We start from the raw sequence: 16,265 nt of genomic DNA, 5'->3' as shown, positions 1-16,265 counted from the left end.
TAGCCCCATGGGGTAAGGCTGCAAAAGAAGGCTGCCTCCTGCAACTGCACCCATCCGTGGGCAGAGCACAGGCACCTTGAGGTGACTGCTGCCCACTGGGGCAAGGGTGCATGTGGCAGAGGGGTGGAGAGAACCAGCTCCAGAAATGGCCTGTAGGTCTATTAACAGACAGCAGGGCACCTTCATCTGCCTTTAGGCTGCTGAGCTCTCCTCTGCTGCCCAGTTGCCTGGTGCCCATTGGAGATCATTATCATGCCCATATCAGCACAGAGGGACGATATGAGACCTCCAAGCAGAGCTCTCCCTTGCTGCTACCTGCTAAGCAGACAAGTCCTCTATCAGACCCCACGCTGCCCTGTCCTCTACCTGCGACCTCCTAGCTGGGCTGCTTGGGTAGGGAGCTGTGGGGAGGGCGATGCGATCCCTGTCTCAGTTTATCCCGGGAGCAGCGGGACTGCCGGGTGAGCAGGGGCCGGGCAGAGGGGCCGGCAGGCCCGCAGAGCTTGCGGCGACGTCTCCCTCTGCTTCCCCAGGAGATGGGGCAGGAGAGCAGGCGCGACTCCGAGCTGGCGGCCGGGCCCCGGGGGAGAGCGGCGGGACCTGCCCGTGCCGGGCGGGCAGGGACCGGGCAGGGCTGCGGCAGCCGTGCGGGCACCGGGGTCGCCCTGGCGCCATCCCCACCCAGCTCGGCTCTTGCCCCCACGGAAGAGCTCGGCGACGGGTATCCCCCCCGCCCGCCGCCCCCCTCTCCTCTCCCCCGCCCCGCCGCTTGCCGTGCGCTTGGCAGCCCCGACGCCCTCCGCAGCCAGTTTTCCAGCCCTGCGCTTCTTCTGCAGTGACAGCCAGTGGCTGCGGGGGCCTGTTTACTATCCGGTTAATAAGTGAGCCGGAGCGGGGGGAAACTTCTTCGACGGCGGAGAGTGGGCTCGCCGGCGGCCGCGGCGGGCGGGCGGGCGGTGGGGGGGGGGGGGCATTCATTCCTTTGCTGCGGGGCCCCGGCGCGCCCCGCTCCCGCCGCCCCCCGCCCGCAGGTGCAGGGGGCTGGCACTCGGAAACTGGAAAGAGCTGGTTGGAGTTTGCACTTTAAGCTCCCGGCAGGGAGAGAGCCGGGGGCTCGGAGCTGGTCTGGGCGCCCAGCGCCGCGGGAGGATGGCTCGGTGGCTGTGGTCCCTCGTGGGAGCCCTGCTCCTGCTCGAGGTGGCGGCCGCCCTCAGCTTTCTCCACCATCGCTACGAGGAGATGGTGCAGGCCCTGTTCCGCGTGCAGAGCCAGTGCCCCTACGTCACCCGCATCTACAGCATCGGCCGCAGCGTCGAGGGCCGACACCTCTACGTGCTGGAGTTCAGCGACTACCCGGGCATCCACGAGCCCCGTAAGTATGGAGGGGGACGGGGACGGCGGTTCAGAGAGACAGGGCTTCATCGCTGCACTCCCTGCCATGTGGCATGGTCGGGGCATGGGCTGGGGAGTATCTCCCTTTCCAGGTAGAATTCCCAGCGATGTCCGGGTGTCAGGTGGTGCTGGCTCCGGCAGGAACCCCACAGCCAGCCCAGGGACACACACGCAAAACCCACGTACATGCACTGTGCTTGCGTGGACTGCAGCATGGCCCGGGCACGTACTTTGGCCGGAGCTCTTGATTTTTCAGCACCGGCTAACACGAGAACTGAGGCAAGTCCATCCCAGCACCCCACCTGCCCTGCCACTCTCTCCCTCCCAAAATACAGCAGGGAGACGCTGAGCCCACCCTCCACCCTTTGCTCCTGGATAGTGGCAGAAGGGAAGAGTTCAGCCCTTCCTCCTCCAGACCCCAAAGCAAAGGCAGCAGCGAGCAGGGAACCCCGGCAGAGTGGGCGCCGGGCTCCCGCAGCCCCACCGGCCCCGCAGGCTGTGCAGCCCGTGAGACAGGCAGGTCTCGGGGATCTCTACCTGCTGCCACGTGGCCTGCGGAGCCTTGGCAGCAGCAGCCCCTGAGCTGCTGCCTGTGCAGCGTGGAGACGCTGTGAGCCAGACCTTGCTGGCAGCCAGATGCCCCTGGGGGGCTGAGGGGACCAGCTGGCTCTCGGGCTGGGGGCACGCACACAGGGCTCCCTTGCTTCCCCACCTTGTGCCCCTGGGCCGCAGATGCAGACAGGGCTCTGCCTACTTTTTGCAGGATCTTTTGCCTTCTCAAGCCCTGGCTCACTTACTGGTGTGGTTAAACACAGGGGCTGACAACTCCAGGCAACCTAGTCATGTGAAAAACTGCCGGCAGCACTGCAGGGGTGAGCGGGACCTGAACCTGCACCCCCCCCAGCAGAGCAACCCCCCCAAACCCCACTGTACCTGCTGCTCCCCTCCTGTGGCCCAGACCATTGCCTTCAGGGGTGCCGGGAGGCGGGATGGGAGGCTTCCTACCCTAACCTTCTCCATGACAGCCCCATTTGGTACAGGGAAACCCGCATGGTGCTGAGGACACCTCAGCACCTCCAAAGCACAGTGGGGGCTGATTCAAAGCAAGAAGTGAGCAAAGGGCGCTGGCAATGCGCCAGTGGATTTTATACCTGCAGAACTACAGGAGAGCAGCTGGAAGGGCCACAGGAGGTGACCGAGATCTTCCCTGCCCCAGGTGGGCAGCATGGACCGGTGGCCATGCTTGTAGCAGCCCTCAGGCTGGCACTTTCAACGTGTAGCATGACAACTTTGGGAATCTGTTGACTGACTCCCTGGAAGGCCATGGAAAGTAACTCCAAAAAGCAAGCCTAGAGTTAGTGGGCTTACATGCAGTACTTAGGGCTTTTGTGGCCACGTGGATAATGTTTAGGGGTCGGCATATTGAAAAAGACTGACAAGTCCTGCCACAGACTCGAAAAAAGCAGAGAAGGAGAATCCCTGCTGAGACCTTACTTTTTTAAATAAAGGCTGCACATATCCCCAGGATGTCTTTATAGTTTTTATAACTGGGTTACCTAATTAAATCAGTTCTCATGTCTTCTGAAATCTAACCAGGTCAAAAAACATTCCCCACCTGTGGTGTCCTGTGCTGAGGCATAGCAATCAAAAGATACGGAAAAGCAAAATCTTCTGCCAAAATTTGATTTTTTTTTTTAGAATCCATCTTCAGCATGTCCAGAAGTGGTGTCTCCTCCCTGTGTGGCAAACACACAGGGGATTTTGGAAGCAGCAGATGTCCAACGCGTGGGGCTGCGGTGGTTTTGCCCCAGGAATCCTCATGACACCATGCATGGCAGCAGGGCTGCACGCTCCCGCTGTGAGTCTGACCGCTGCTGGTGGCTGGAAAACTCACAGTGCAATGGGAATCTCAAGCTCTGGCAAGCCAAAAGTTGTAATGACACCCTGTTTTTCCCTGACCCTTTCATGTGAAAGTCAGCATCCCTTTTTAACCAAATTCCCCTGGTATCTTTCGTACTACCAGTCCCTGCAATGGGACATTTTATTTTCCCACAAGTAACTGCTTTAAAAGCCCCTCTGGGAAAATGTGACCCATCCCTCACATGTGCTGCCTCTCCTTCAGCAAAGCAGCGAGTCCTGCTCCAGGCACTATCTGCCTGCAGTCTCTGAGTCTGTATTTTGAGATGTCATTTTAGAAAAGTCAGTGGCAAGAGACCTTTTTGCTCATAACGAAGCTGCTCGAGGGATGGTTTGATCCATATACAACTCGGTCACTGAGGGTTTCTCCAGGCTCTTGTCCTCATCCCTTGGGGGTGAGGAAGCCCCTAAACCTTTTCCTTGGAGACAGGTGAAGAGGAGGGAGAGGAGAAACTGCTGATGCCTCCCACCAGCACAGGAGTCAGGGGCTGACAGGCAGCAGCCAGAGGCGACCGTGCCCTTCTACTGAAAGAGCACAACTCGCCCCAAGCCAGGGATTGATTTTTATCCTGCAGAATAATGAAAAGCTCCTTAAAGCATGCAGAGCCAGGAATGTGCCATACTGGTGAGAGGCAATGAGAGCAAACTGTGAAGGGCAGAGGCAGGAGAAATGGCCTGTCCCCTCCACTACCACCCACCGCAGAGCCAGGAGGTCCCAGCAATCCTGCTGGCACTTCCCAGTCCCTCTGTGCTGCCTCTCCCCAGCCCAAGACCAAACCACCTGCAAATATGTCCTCTTCTGCGCTCCAAAGGAGAGCAGCAGCCCAGTGGAGAGCCTGAGCTGCTCCCAGGGATGCTGTGGCAAAACAGAGGGGAGCCCATATGAGAACCATGCCACTCTCCCTCACTGAGGTTGGCATTTTAGAAGGGAAGGGGCCACTTCACACCATTTATTGGGGGTCCCTTGGGCTTGCCAAGGCTCCCTGCAATAGGAAGTGTCTCCTTCTCCCTGTACCAGCCCTCGCTGATGGTATCGCTCTCTTGTTCTCTCCAGTGGAGCCGGAGTTCAAGTACGTTGGGAACATGCACGGGAATGAGGTGCTGGGCCGTGAGCTGCTGCTGCAGCTCTCTGAGTTCCTGTGCGAGGAGTACCGCCGTGGCAACGAGCGGATCACACACCTCATCCATGACACGCGCATCCACATCATGCCCTCCATGAACCCCGACGGGTACGAAGTGGCTGCCAAGCAGGTACCAGGCAGTGATCGCCTCCTCCAGCCGGGTAGGGGCAGAAAGCCCTTCAAATCCCTGCAGGATCCTCTTCACCACAGCTATGGGGAGGGGGCATCCTTCCTTTCCATGCCCTGCCAAATTTGTCACCCTCAAAAGATGTCACTGCTCCTCACCTCCCATGCCAAGGGCTTGTGCTGTGTTTTGCCCCAAGTGGCCCTGGCAGGTGATGGAGGAGGCTTCCTACACCTGCTGTATCCTCCCCAGAAGTTATTTGGCACAGGAGGGTAATAACATGCATGTTGTGATGGCCGGTCCCTGCTGCCCTAACACCCAGCCTGCCTGCGCCCACTCTGTACTCACCCCCATGATGCACCTTTGCCCCGCAGGGCCCGGACAGCAATGGGTACTTGACAGGGAGGAACAACGCCAACGGAGTGGACTTGAACCGCAACTTCCCTGACCTCAATACATTCATGTACTACAGTGGGGAAATCAGCGGGCCAAATCACCACATCCCACTGCCTGACAACTGGAAAAGCCAGGTACTGGTCTGGGATGCTGTGAAGGCTACAGCATCCTCTTAGAGTGGCTCAGCCACTCAGGCAAGCAAATATACTGTTCTTTGGTTTGCACGGTGCTTGTCTTCTTCTCTGTGCCTTCTGCATGTAGAGAAACGATGTAATCCTGTCCCATATCACAGCTTGCACCTCTGCCAGGAGGAGAGGCTGGCATCACAGCCAGCTTGGGAAGAAGGTTGCAATGCACAGGGCAGAGGAGGTGGCACATGCTGTCTGTCGCCTGTGCCTCGGGTTTTGGGGCTGTGCTGGGAGAGCTGTAGCAGGGTATGCACCAGAGGAGCCAGCTCTGTGCACCAGGGCGGGTGGTGGAGAATGGAGAAAGCTGCCAGGGCTGAAGCAGGCACACTGTGGGGCAAGGTCTGATGTGACTGATCACGCCACAGCCTGGCATGGAGCAGCAGCTGGCCCAGAGATGGCTGAGCTCTTCTCCCTGTCCCCGGCCCTCTTCTCCTCACAGGTGGAGCCAGAGACATTGGCTGTGATCCAGTGGATCAGCAGCTACAACTTTGTGCTCTCAGCCAATCTGCACGGTGGAGCAGTGGTGGCAAATTACCCCTATGACAAGTCTCAGGACCAGCGGTTCAGGAGCCACCGGCGCACAGTCAACACGCCTACCCCTGATGACAAGCTGTTTCAGAAGGTGAGCACGGCCCAGGCAGGTGAGGGCATTCCTGCAGCCCTGGCAGGGTGCAACGTGCGAGAGCTGGCTGGGAGTCTCTGGGTCACTGCCTCATGCAGGAGCCAAGCCAAGAAACACGTTGGAAATAACCATTAGCAGACTACAGCATTTCTGCCAGCCACCGGCTCGTGAGCCAGGTCAGGGCAGTCCCACCGTGAGCTGGTCCTACCACGCGGACAGGCCAGTCTTAACCCTTGGGAGCCCCTTCCTCATCCGTGCCATGCTTGGGTTCCCCATAACCCCAGTATCACCACTGTCTTCAATACAACCCTGCTCTTCCAGAGCTGGAGCCTGCCCTCAGCTTTGCTTTGCCATCATAGCATGTATATGGGTTTTTTTCCTAGAGAAGTGGCAGGGTCTGGCTGGGGATCTGCTGAGAGCAGGATAAGGTAGGCAGGTGCCCAGCAGGGGCTTGCGGATGATGAAAAATAAGGAATACGACGAGCACCAGGAGCATAGGCAGACATTAGGGAATGCGTCAGTATGTGCTGCTGATCCCGCTAGCTGAAGCCTGTGGTTTTTCTCCATTGTTAAAATGTCCCAGAAAACAGTGACTTCAGTCACTGCTTCCATTAGGAAATACACAGCACAAGAAAAAGCAAGTCTGCATTAGAACAGTTAATGAGAAAAATAAGTCTGAGCTGGAGTTCAGCCTTCTCTGGAAGCAGAGGCTGTGCAGGGGCTTGCCAGGACCAGGGCTGTGCAGGGGCTTGCTGGGATCAGGGCTGTGCTCGGACCCAGATGTAGAGAGGCTGCAGTCTGGGGCGTAGGCTAATGATACCCACATAGCCTCAGAAGTCAGAAATGTAGTGAAGTAACTGTTTTCCTGCTGACAGAACAAGATTACACCAGTATCTGAACCATAATACAAGGGTATAGAGTTTGCATTAGAAAATGCAAACACTCGTCTCAAACTGTGTCTTACACAAAGGACAGACTTTGGATGCAGTGGCCCAGTTTTAGGCCTGCCTTCACATCTAAAAATAAGCAGTAATCTTAATAAGGGCAATCAACAAGCGGTTGCTAGAACCAGAAGTTGCCCAAACTCTTTCCTAATCCAAATTCCCCTGATAGACATGGTATTTGCATCAGGACTGATACTGGTTAGTTTTCCTCGCCTATCTTCCCCCTCTGTTAGTGCCATTTGCTGTGTGTGGGCCAGCACCGATGGGGCTGGGTGCCCCTGTGTGGGCCCAGTGCCCTCCGCTCCCCCTTGTCTCAGCAGGAGCAGGACAGGAGCCGCCTGTGCCATCAGCAAGCCTCCAGCTTGCCAGATTTCTGCTCTTCCTCCTCCGCCTTCATCTGCCTACATTTTGTAGAGGTCCAGGCTACCTCGTGTTGTATTTCACAGCAGTAAAATACAGGAACTGTCTCCTGTCTGACTTCCCTCCCACGGTCCCCAGCGAAGCCTGTGTAAGAGGGGGGACGTTTTGCCCAGAGCCAGGCAGGGTCCCTAGCTGCACGGTGCTGGAGCAGTAACTGGTGGCTGTTCTCTCTCTAGCTGGCCAAAACCTACTCGTACGCCCACGGATGGATGCACCGTGGCTGGAACTGTGGGGATTACTTTGCCGATGGCATCACGAATGGGGCATCCTGGTACTCGCTCAGCAAAGGTAAGGGCTGGGCAGGTGAACATCACCCGCAGCAAGGTGTTGAGCTGAAGAGAGGTGAAGTGATAGACGAGAAACCTCAGGACAGGATGGGTTGGGGAAGGGCTGTGGCGATAGCATTGTGCCCCTTACTAGACACCATTCTGGTGTCTGCATCTCAGACTGGGAAATGGCTGGGGAAGACTGGAAGTGGCTTGGGAAAGAGCCACAGAAATAGTCGAGGTCTGCAGAGACCTGCCGTGTGCTGCTGGACGAAGGAAGCATTAATCTGTTACTGTATTTGAAAATGCTACAGCGTAACTCTATCAAGACCCAAAGCTGTGATCAAAGGGAAGACATTTGTTGTACCTGCTGACTCCTGAAAAACCTGATTAGAAAAGGCACATTAAAGAAACTGAAAATCAGAAAATTAGGCTAGAAAAAAATATTGGAGAGCAACTGGAAAGGGACATACAGCCCCTGCGGTACCAAACCTCCCTGAGCTGCTGAAGGCAGAGTGGTGAATGATCCGGCTGAAGGACAGAGTTGGCAGCCGCAAGGGGAGGGGGCTGCACGGAGGGAGAAAGCTCCAGCCATGCTGTATGGAGGGAGGAAGCTGCACCTGCAGAGCAAAGAGGGAGAGTGGGACAGTTCTGGTAGAAGATAGACAGGGGCCAGGATGCCTGGGACACAGGAGTGGGAAGGGAAGGGGGCCTTGCATTCCCCGGGCCATGGGCTCTCCTTCTCTTCCAGGCATGCAGGACTTCAATTACCTCTACACCAACTGCTTTGAAATCACCCTGGAGCTGAGCTGCAATAAGTTCCCTCCCGAGGAGGACCTGGAGCGGCAGTGGATGGCCAACCGGGAGGCCCTTGTTGCTTTCATTGAAGAGGTAAGGGGGCAGTCCTGGGGCTTAGCTTATGGCCTAAGGTTTCAGCAAATTTAGCGGCTTATGCTAAGCTAGTTATGCCAACACTTATGCTAACCTTGAAAACTAATATTTCCCAAGACCTGGGACCTACACCCTTCTCCTGCAGGCCCCAACGAGCCCCAGCCCTGATGATAGGGAGTCAGTAGGACCTGGGAACACAGGGGTGGAAGGGAGGTGGTCATGGAACTCAGCAGGTCCTCTAGTTGGTGGGCTTTGGAGAGGCTGTTGTGTCCTAGACTGTCTCTGCTGGGGAGAATCAGGAGAGCCAAGGATATGGGGCAAGATGGGGGTGTCCCCAGACCTATGCCCTCCTCCAGTGCCCAGCAATACCCTCTTGAGCAAAGGAGGGTCCTTGACCCAGCAGTCTGTCTCCCTCCCTGCAGGTTCACCAGGGCATCAAAGGGATGGTCTCAGATGAGAACAACAACGGCATTGCAGGAGCAGTGATTTCTGTCCAGGGAATCAGCCATGACATCACCTCTGGTGGGTTGTCGGTCCCCTTGCATGCTGTCCCTTTTGGATACAGCCTCTCAGAGGCTATCTGGCTATGTGGGAGAGGGTTAGCAGGTCAGGCTATAATATCTGTGTCCAGCATGGTTTGCTTCCAGAAAACACTAGCTGTGAGAAATGTGCCTGTGCATGCTGGACCAGGGAGGGCTTAGGAAAGAAAGAGGTGAGAACTGAACACAAACCTTATTGTAACAGACTTCAGAAAGTCAGCTCCTATTTTATCTGAGAGAGAGGAGAAAATACATATGTAAGTAACCAAAGAGAAGATCGAGGGCATAACCTCCTCAAGCATCTAAATATCTACACGGAGCTGAAATAGCCAATAGCAAAGGACATGATGGCAGAACAAGATGAAAGACTGAAAGTTCAAACCAGACAAATTTAGACTGAGAACGAAGTGCCACTTTAGTTTATCCAAGTTGTGGTGGTTTCTCCTTTGCTGGCTGATTTTAACCTCTATTCGTAAACACCCTTCTCTAACCAGAGCAGACATTACAGCCTGGCTGCAGAAAATAGCCAATATTCCAGCTTTTCGGAGGTCAGACTATGAAATCATCAAAACTCCTGGCTGTAGGTCTGTGACTCAGTAACACTCTACTATTTGGCACTTACTATGCCAACCTGCATAGGAAAGGGGAGTGTGCAAGAGATCACAGAATTTGCAATACCCATCCAGTTCCATAGATGGGAATATATTCAAATTGTTGAAGTAAACCATAATGTGCTGCTGCCTCCGTGTTGGCTGTCCCACACAACACCAGTACACAGTCCGTCAAAGTGCTCCTGGGGCTTCCTTATGCAGGGAGAATCAGGCAGGGGAGCAGCTGAGCTAATGAGCGATTCAAATCCTGCTAATAACCCAAACGTGGTGAAATTGTATATGGCAGGAATTAGAGATCGCCTTACACATAAGGAGTCAGACTGGAGCTGTGATTGCCCTTCGGTCTGCTGTCATCTGACTGGCAAGCGCCCAGATTTGCAGCCTCCCTGCACAGGCACAGCCAACGCTGCTGTTCCATCCCCTTTTGTTTGGCATTTACTTGCAGACTGACCTCTACTCTGTGACACTAATGAGACATCGTTTGCAGTCTACCAGTGTGAATCCAGGCTCACAGTAGCCAGCAGATTTGGAAGGAAGGCAAAAAATTGCCTGGGTTTTGTACATCCTTGAGGAGTACACTCAGCAAGACCTGCTGGAATGTCTTTTGCTCTGTTCCCTGTGCATCCTGAATTCTTTCTCTTCCCACCTTGTGTTTCAGGTGATATGGGGGATTATTTCCGGCTGCTGCTGCCTGGCACTTACACTGTCACAGCCTCTGCAGAGGGGTACCAGCCCCAGACGGTGACAACAACAGTGGGCCCAGCTGCACCTTCACTGGTGAGTCAGGCTGTATAGTCACAAGGGTGTCTCCAAATGTCTTCACTCCAGGGAGAAAGAAACGCAGCAGGGGATGTCTAGTGAGCAGTAGAGAAAGGAGATGGGTGTAGAGCATTGCCAGGGGCTGTAGGCTGTCTGCTTTGACAGACAAAGGGCTCCCCGCAGCTCACGGAGAGGGACAGGGTGAAGGCAATGCCATGTGCCACTCGATTCCTTACGGAGGGGCTTGCAGCTGCACTGGGCTGCCGTGCCAGCTCCTGTGTGCCTCTCCCTCCTGGCCATGGGGAGAGCCCCTGACTGGCTGGGGCTGCTGCTTTTTAGCTCTCCCCCCGTCCTCCCCATTCTCCAGGATGTCATGATGTGGAGACAGCATCTGTTCCCTGAGGCTCTGTTATCCCCCAGCTCTGTGGGTTTCAGTGCTCTGCTATCATCTGCATCCTGCCTGGGACCAAACACGTTATCAGACTCATAGCAAGAGGCTGAGGTCCGCCTTTCTGCCAAGAGCACCCAAGACAGATGGAAACTGGGTGCCAACAAAGAACACCCAAGCACCTTTGGGCAATGAAGTGAAACAGGGGCTCTTGACGCCAGTGTGGCCCCTACAGTGCCCTTCCGAGGGCAGGCTGGACAACTGGAAATCGGTTATAAAAACAGTGGGTGGTGATTCCTGCCCCTGCTGTAGTTTTGTGAACATGGTGGGACTACCTCCTCTAAGGACCGGCAAGAACCCCCCAGCTGCAGCATTCTGGCACATCATTTGCTTCATTGCATGTACTGGTCAGGCTCTGCTGTAAATACACTGCAGTGGTTGTCCTGCTCTCCATCTCTTCATCCCACCCTACCCAGCCTCTGAAGTTCTTCCAGAGCTGCCCTTTTCTCAGGATTAGAAACCTTCTAATTTTCATCCTAAATTTATTTATGGTCAGTTTATCCCTATTTGTTCTTATGCCAACGTTGTGCTTTAAATAGCTCCCTTCTTCCTTGGTATTTATTCCCTGATGTATTTATAGAGAGCTGGCAAGCCCAGTCCTCGCCTTTGTTTTGCTAGGTTAAGCACCCAGCTCTTTGGCTTTCCTTTGTAAAACAGATTTTGCCATTACCATGTTACTGTAGGAGACTGATCTGTTCCCTGATGGTCTGATTTTTGCAGATCTCCCCTCACAGCAGCCCTCCTGTCCCCATTCCCTCTGCCCCTGCAGCACCTCCCATAGCCACCGTTCACCCCATCCCTCCCCCAGGATGCCCACACAGCTCCATTCCAGTTTCACCTTTCCGTGTGGCCTCCCCATTCCCTGTTTATCTGATGCTGTGTGCTGCATGCTCCATGTCCCCTTCTTCTTGCATGGCTGTGGTAGGTGGAAGTTTCTTTCCTGGATTTTTTTTTTCCTGGATCTACTGGAAGCACTGATTGCCGAAAGACTTGATTAAGCAGGATTCAGCTAACAAGATGCAATTGAAAAAAGACTGTCTGTCCTAAAGTATGCTGTGTATTAAATATTCACAGAGATGCAAAGCAATGCTATTTCTCTACTCTCTGGTAAGAAAAGATGAAGAAAGAGCAGAGCTCAGTCCCCTGCCTTTCACAGCTCATCTTCCAAACCATCCTAGGACATCACATTGCCGCAGGAGCAGCTCTCTGCATAAGAAACACCGCTGATTGTTGGTACAACATTTTCCACAGAAAAAAAAATGTTTCCAGCTGATTTAAGCACTGAGTTCCCACTGTATCATAACACTGGCTGAGGCCCCTTTTTGCTTGTCTTGGCCCAAGAGTCAGCTTCGAAGGCTAGCGGCAGAGGCAGGTCCTGCAGACCCCTGCACCAGCAGAGCACACACATGATGTTACACAGTTATTTTTGCTCTTTCTCCAGGTGCATTTCCAGCTCAAACAAGATGTGGTGAGGAAGCCCCCAGAGCGTAAAGCCTCAGGCACACGCACGAACAATAAAGCCCTTCAGAAGAAGGTAGTGCCAAGAGCCACCCGCCGGGGGACCCAAAGATAAGGACAGCTCACTTGGCTGAGAGCTGGGGGAAGCAGTTTATATGAGGCCTGGCTGATGACTCCAGCCAGTGAACTTTCCAACAGTCCAGCATGAAACTAGCTCAAATTATTAGGTTATTAAACAAGGAAGTATTTAATCCCTGAGCAAATCGTGAAGTCATTCACAACAAAATGCATCTAGGCTGCAGTTCCCCCAGCAGCGTGTCTGTAGCTGCTGAGCTCTTCTGCCCTCGCTCCATCTAGGAGAGCTCTCCTTTATTGCTGGCCTCAGTTGCTACAGCCCACGTGAGATGCCCAGATGCTGGTGCATACCAGGGAGAATGAATCCTGGCCCTGGTCTTTGCTGCGCTCACAAGCTGGGCACGTGAATCCTGGCACTTGTCCTCTGGGTGTGAGTGCCATGCTTCTCCCTCAGGTAAGGATGGTTGCTGCCTGTAGACCCTGAAGTTAGGGAAAGATCACTTTTAAAGCAGTCAGTGATGTGACCAGTTTGTCCCATACAAAGCGCAGCTATCGCTGGTTGGCAACACCACAAGTAGGAATGCAGCACTGGGAGGGTGGTGGTCATCTGGCTAGTGATGTCACATTTATCTTGATGTGCAGATGGGACTTTCTGGTAGCTGGTTTGGATTATTTGTAGTCAGACAGGCTGAAGCGATACTGGTAAAAGCAAAGGATTATCCTGTCTCCTTATGTCTCCAGATCCAAACCAGATGGCTCACTGAGGGGTCTGCTCTAGGCAACACAAATTATTAGTCTGAGCACAGGAGCAACTAGATGAGGTCTGACAACTGGTGATAGGTAGGAATGGAAGACAGGATTTGATATTCCTTTAGAGACAAATTCCCCGAACCTTGGTCCTGTCAATGTGCAACAGGGAAGTGTGGATGCATGATGCCAGTAGTGTGCTGTGCAGGTACAGCACAAGCCATGTGAGTTGTAATTGGGTTAGGGAAGACATGATCCATAGTTCAGTGAGGTGGGGTACTACAGTCTGGGCTTTAAAATGCTGCTTAGGCTCTCTGGACAGGTTTGGAGTGGAAGCAAAAGTAGAAACAAAGCTGGTTATTTCCATGGTAAAAATATCTTAAGCGGCCAAAAACTTTCTAGCATTCTTCATAGAAAATAACTCCAGAGGGATAAACAGTCCCACCCATGTGCCCCAGTGCATGGTCAGGCTGGTTATCCCAATTTCCCCCATCAAGCCCTCCGCTGCACCAGCTCTCTCTGTGTCTCAAGCCTGTCCAAAAAGTGTCCCCCAGACATCCCCATGCTCCTCCTCTTTTGCAAACATCTCTTCATCTCTTGTGAGCAACCCCTGCCACCCTACTGCATAGGCAATATTCTGCGCTTCATCTCTCACCGTCACCTCCTCCTCTGTCTCTGCTACAAGATGCTAGTGGCATTTTCAGCCCTAGCAGCATGCACAGTCTTGTAGTTCTCCCTACTAACAGAAGCTGTTTCTCTGTCATGCCTGTTCTTGGAAGAGCAGAGCAAACTGTCCCTCGGAGGGTATCTGTTCAGGCTGTTGCAAAAATGTGCAGAAATGGTAGTGCACTTTATGGCTGTGAGTGATTTCGATCTACAGAGGCCAATGTGGGCTGGAGACACTGGCCAGTTCTGCATTCATGACCAAAGCTGAATTCAGATTGTCTAATTTTTTTTATCTTTTGGTGGCAGAAGGAAGTCAAAAAGGACTGTGAGGTTGAGATGTTCAAACTCCTGTGTGATTTAACACCTCTTCCCCTAGCCAAGCCCAGCAGCTGGCTGAGCTACCCGCTCACCTCTGAGGATGTGTATGAAGCTAAGAGCAAGGGAAGGGCTCCCAAGGAGCAGCCCTCAGTTGGCTGATTCAGCTGGGTGGTCCCTGGACAAGGTGATGCTCAGCCTGCACAGAGCTGCCCACGCCACCCGCATCCCAGCAGTGTCACGGGTCGCCTTGCTGAGCCTGCTGGCTGGTGGGTGCTCTCATGTTGCCCTCTTGTGGTCCTAGAAAATGTAAGACCATCTCAATTCCCCTTACTTTCCACGGCAGAGTCAGAAGAGGGGGATTTCCTCTCTGAAACAGGACAAACAGTCCAGGAGGCCACATCACTCGCCCTCACAGGCTGCTGTGGGGTTGGCAGAGCAGCAGCAAAATTAGTCTTGGTGGCAAGCTTTTTCCCCTACAAGAAGGTTCCTACGAGACACAACCTTCTGGAGAACTCTCTCTGGGCTGGGATATGGCCAGCTCATTCTCCTCCCAGCTCTGAATATTTTTGTGTTGAACAGTTTGGTAAAGCTCCACTTGGCCATGGCCGAGCTCTCCACGTGAAAACATGATTACAAAATGTTTCCGAGGCAGCGCTCTCTTGAGCACGCCTCTCAAAGTCTTGCCATGAACTTAGCCCCCAGTGTTGCAAGAGGCGTGGGCTAAAACCAGCGCTAAACCTTTGGACATAGATCTGCAGCACAATGGTTTCACGTTCTTTTGAGGCTCCAGTCAAGGCAAAAGCAGTTGACGGGTTTCTGTCAGAAGAAACAGTGAACAGTTGATCCTCCCCGTGCTCTCTGAGCCACTCATGATTTTGTAGACCTCTTCCCTCACCCTGTGTCCTTCTTCCAAACTGGAGAGTCCCAGTTCATACAGAGTCTGTTCCCATACCTCTGAGCATCCTTACTGCCTGCCTCCAAACCTTCTTCCGTTCCCATTTACCCTTTCTGAGATGAGGGGACCAGAACTGTATGCAGACACTGGAGAAATATGTAAACAAAGTGAAGCCAGACCCAGAAGAATGAACCAAAACTCTTACAAGCAAGACTACAAGATCTTGGGATGAGCAGGAACCCCAGTGGGGAGGGCGGATGGGACTCTGCATGCGATGCATGCTGGTTTCTGTGGCTGGCATAAAGGAGGCAGAAAAAGGGAAAATAGAAATAGCTGAACTTAAAGAGTGAGACAGCTTAGCTGGGGATGTCAGCAGAGATGGGTTGGTCATGGCAGTGACCTAAAAGGCTGCAGGAGGGATTGGGACGATGAAAACAGCTCAAAAACTGTCTCAACAGGCAAGAACAGCAGAACTTTTGGGTTCAGAGGACAACATTTAAAACCCTGTGGCAGGAGCTGGCATCCATTCTTTAACTCCAGCAAACTGTATACAAGTAACTGTACCAGCGGGGAAGAGAGCGCCCAGCTCCCCGCGCAGCTTCGAGCCCTCTGCCAACATCATCGCGCCGTGCCAGCACTGTGGGTCCCCACCTCAGGAGAGCAGACGGGGAGTCAGCGCCCAGCCTGTGAGCGTACTAGCACGACTCTGACAGCGGTGCGTGCGACACACTCTGCGCACCCCGCTCCTGGCTGGTGGCAAGCCAAGCTGGGATCTGGGTGGTTGCTATGGAGAAGTGTAGCTAAATGCACAAACAAGCGCCAAATGGCGATAACTGCTCTGGGGGCTGAGAGACTTGAGGCTTTACAGCGTGTTGCTGAGGGATGGTGTCCCTCGGGGCATGGAGGCTTTTTTTGGCCTGCCAGGAAAACCAGTGCGGGACCAAGTGTACTCGGTGTACCTGACCCCTATGCAATGCACAAACTGGCCCTCCCTGTCACGTTTTTGGGATTTTTTTATTATTTTTCTCCATATTGGTGCTCTGGAGTGATCTTACAGTGTACGTAAGCAGCCAAAGCCAGCTCCTAGCAGCAAAACTGAGACTGCACCAGATGGACAGTGTAGACCCACTCGTCAGCTGCTGCCAAAGTTGAAGCCCACAAGGCAGCGAGAGACTCACAGAAGGCAACAGCGGGGAAGGGGAGCCCCGGTGCTGCCCGTGCCTGTGAGGCAGCAGTGCTTTGTAGGGACGAAGTCAAAGAGAGTTTGCACAGGCAGCTGCCTGTCCTGCTCCGCGCCGGGGTCCTGGGTGCCCTGCCAGCACCCTAGCACGGGTGCCGGGCATGCAGGTGCTGTGCCCCAGCCTGGCGGCTCCGGGGGCAGCTCCGGCTCGTCGCGCCGGCTCCGGCCGCTGCCTCTCAGCGGCACCACCGTGCAGAGGCAGCCGGGCGGCGGGGCGGGCCGCGGGGC

At 54.2% G+C, this 16,265-nt stretch overlaps 1 protein-coding gene across 2 annotated transcripts; it reads left to right on the top strand.

Moving 5' to 3' along the window:
* Positions 1-608: 608 nt before the first annotated feature.
* Positions 609-12,347, top strand: CPN1 (carboxypeptidase N subunit 1). Of its 2 annotated transcripts, XM_054831880.1 has the most exons (9): positions 619-1,372; positions 4,364-4,560; positions 4,929-5,084; positions 5,578-5,760; positions 7,301-7,412; positions 8,142-8,281; positions 8,704-8,803; positions 10,090-10,208; positions 12,080-12,347. In XM_054831880.1, exons 1-9 carry the CDS (start codon positions 1,150-1,152, stop codon positions 12,209-12,211), a joined length of 1,362 nt encoding a protein of 453 aa, XP_054687855.1. In that variant the 5' UTR covers positions 619-1,149; the 3' UTR covers positions 12,212-12,347. The 2 variants fall into 2 exon arrangements, with proteins under 2 accessions (XP_054687856.1, XP_054687855.1); XM_054831881.1 differs by lacking the exon at positions 8,704-8,803 and having other exon boundaries at positions 609-1,372; positions 12,080-12,218.
* The last annotated feature ends 3,918 nt before the right edge of the window (positions 12,348-16,265 follow it).

The sequence above is a fragment of the Grus americana genome, chromosome 7, assembly GCF_028858705.1.
Source record: "Grus americana isolate bGruAme1 chromosome 7, bGruAme1.mat, whole genome shotgun sequence".
Classification (NCBI taxonomy): Eukaryota; Metazoa; Chordata; class Aves; order Gruiformes; family Gruidae; genus Grus; species Grus americana.
The sequence above is the reverse complement of the archived record's forward strand: the minus strand, read 5'-3'. Positions and strand labels throughout refer to the sequence as shown.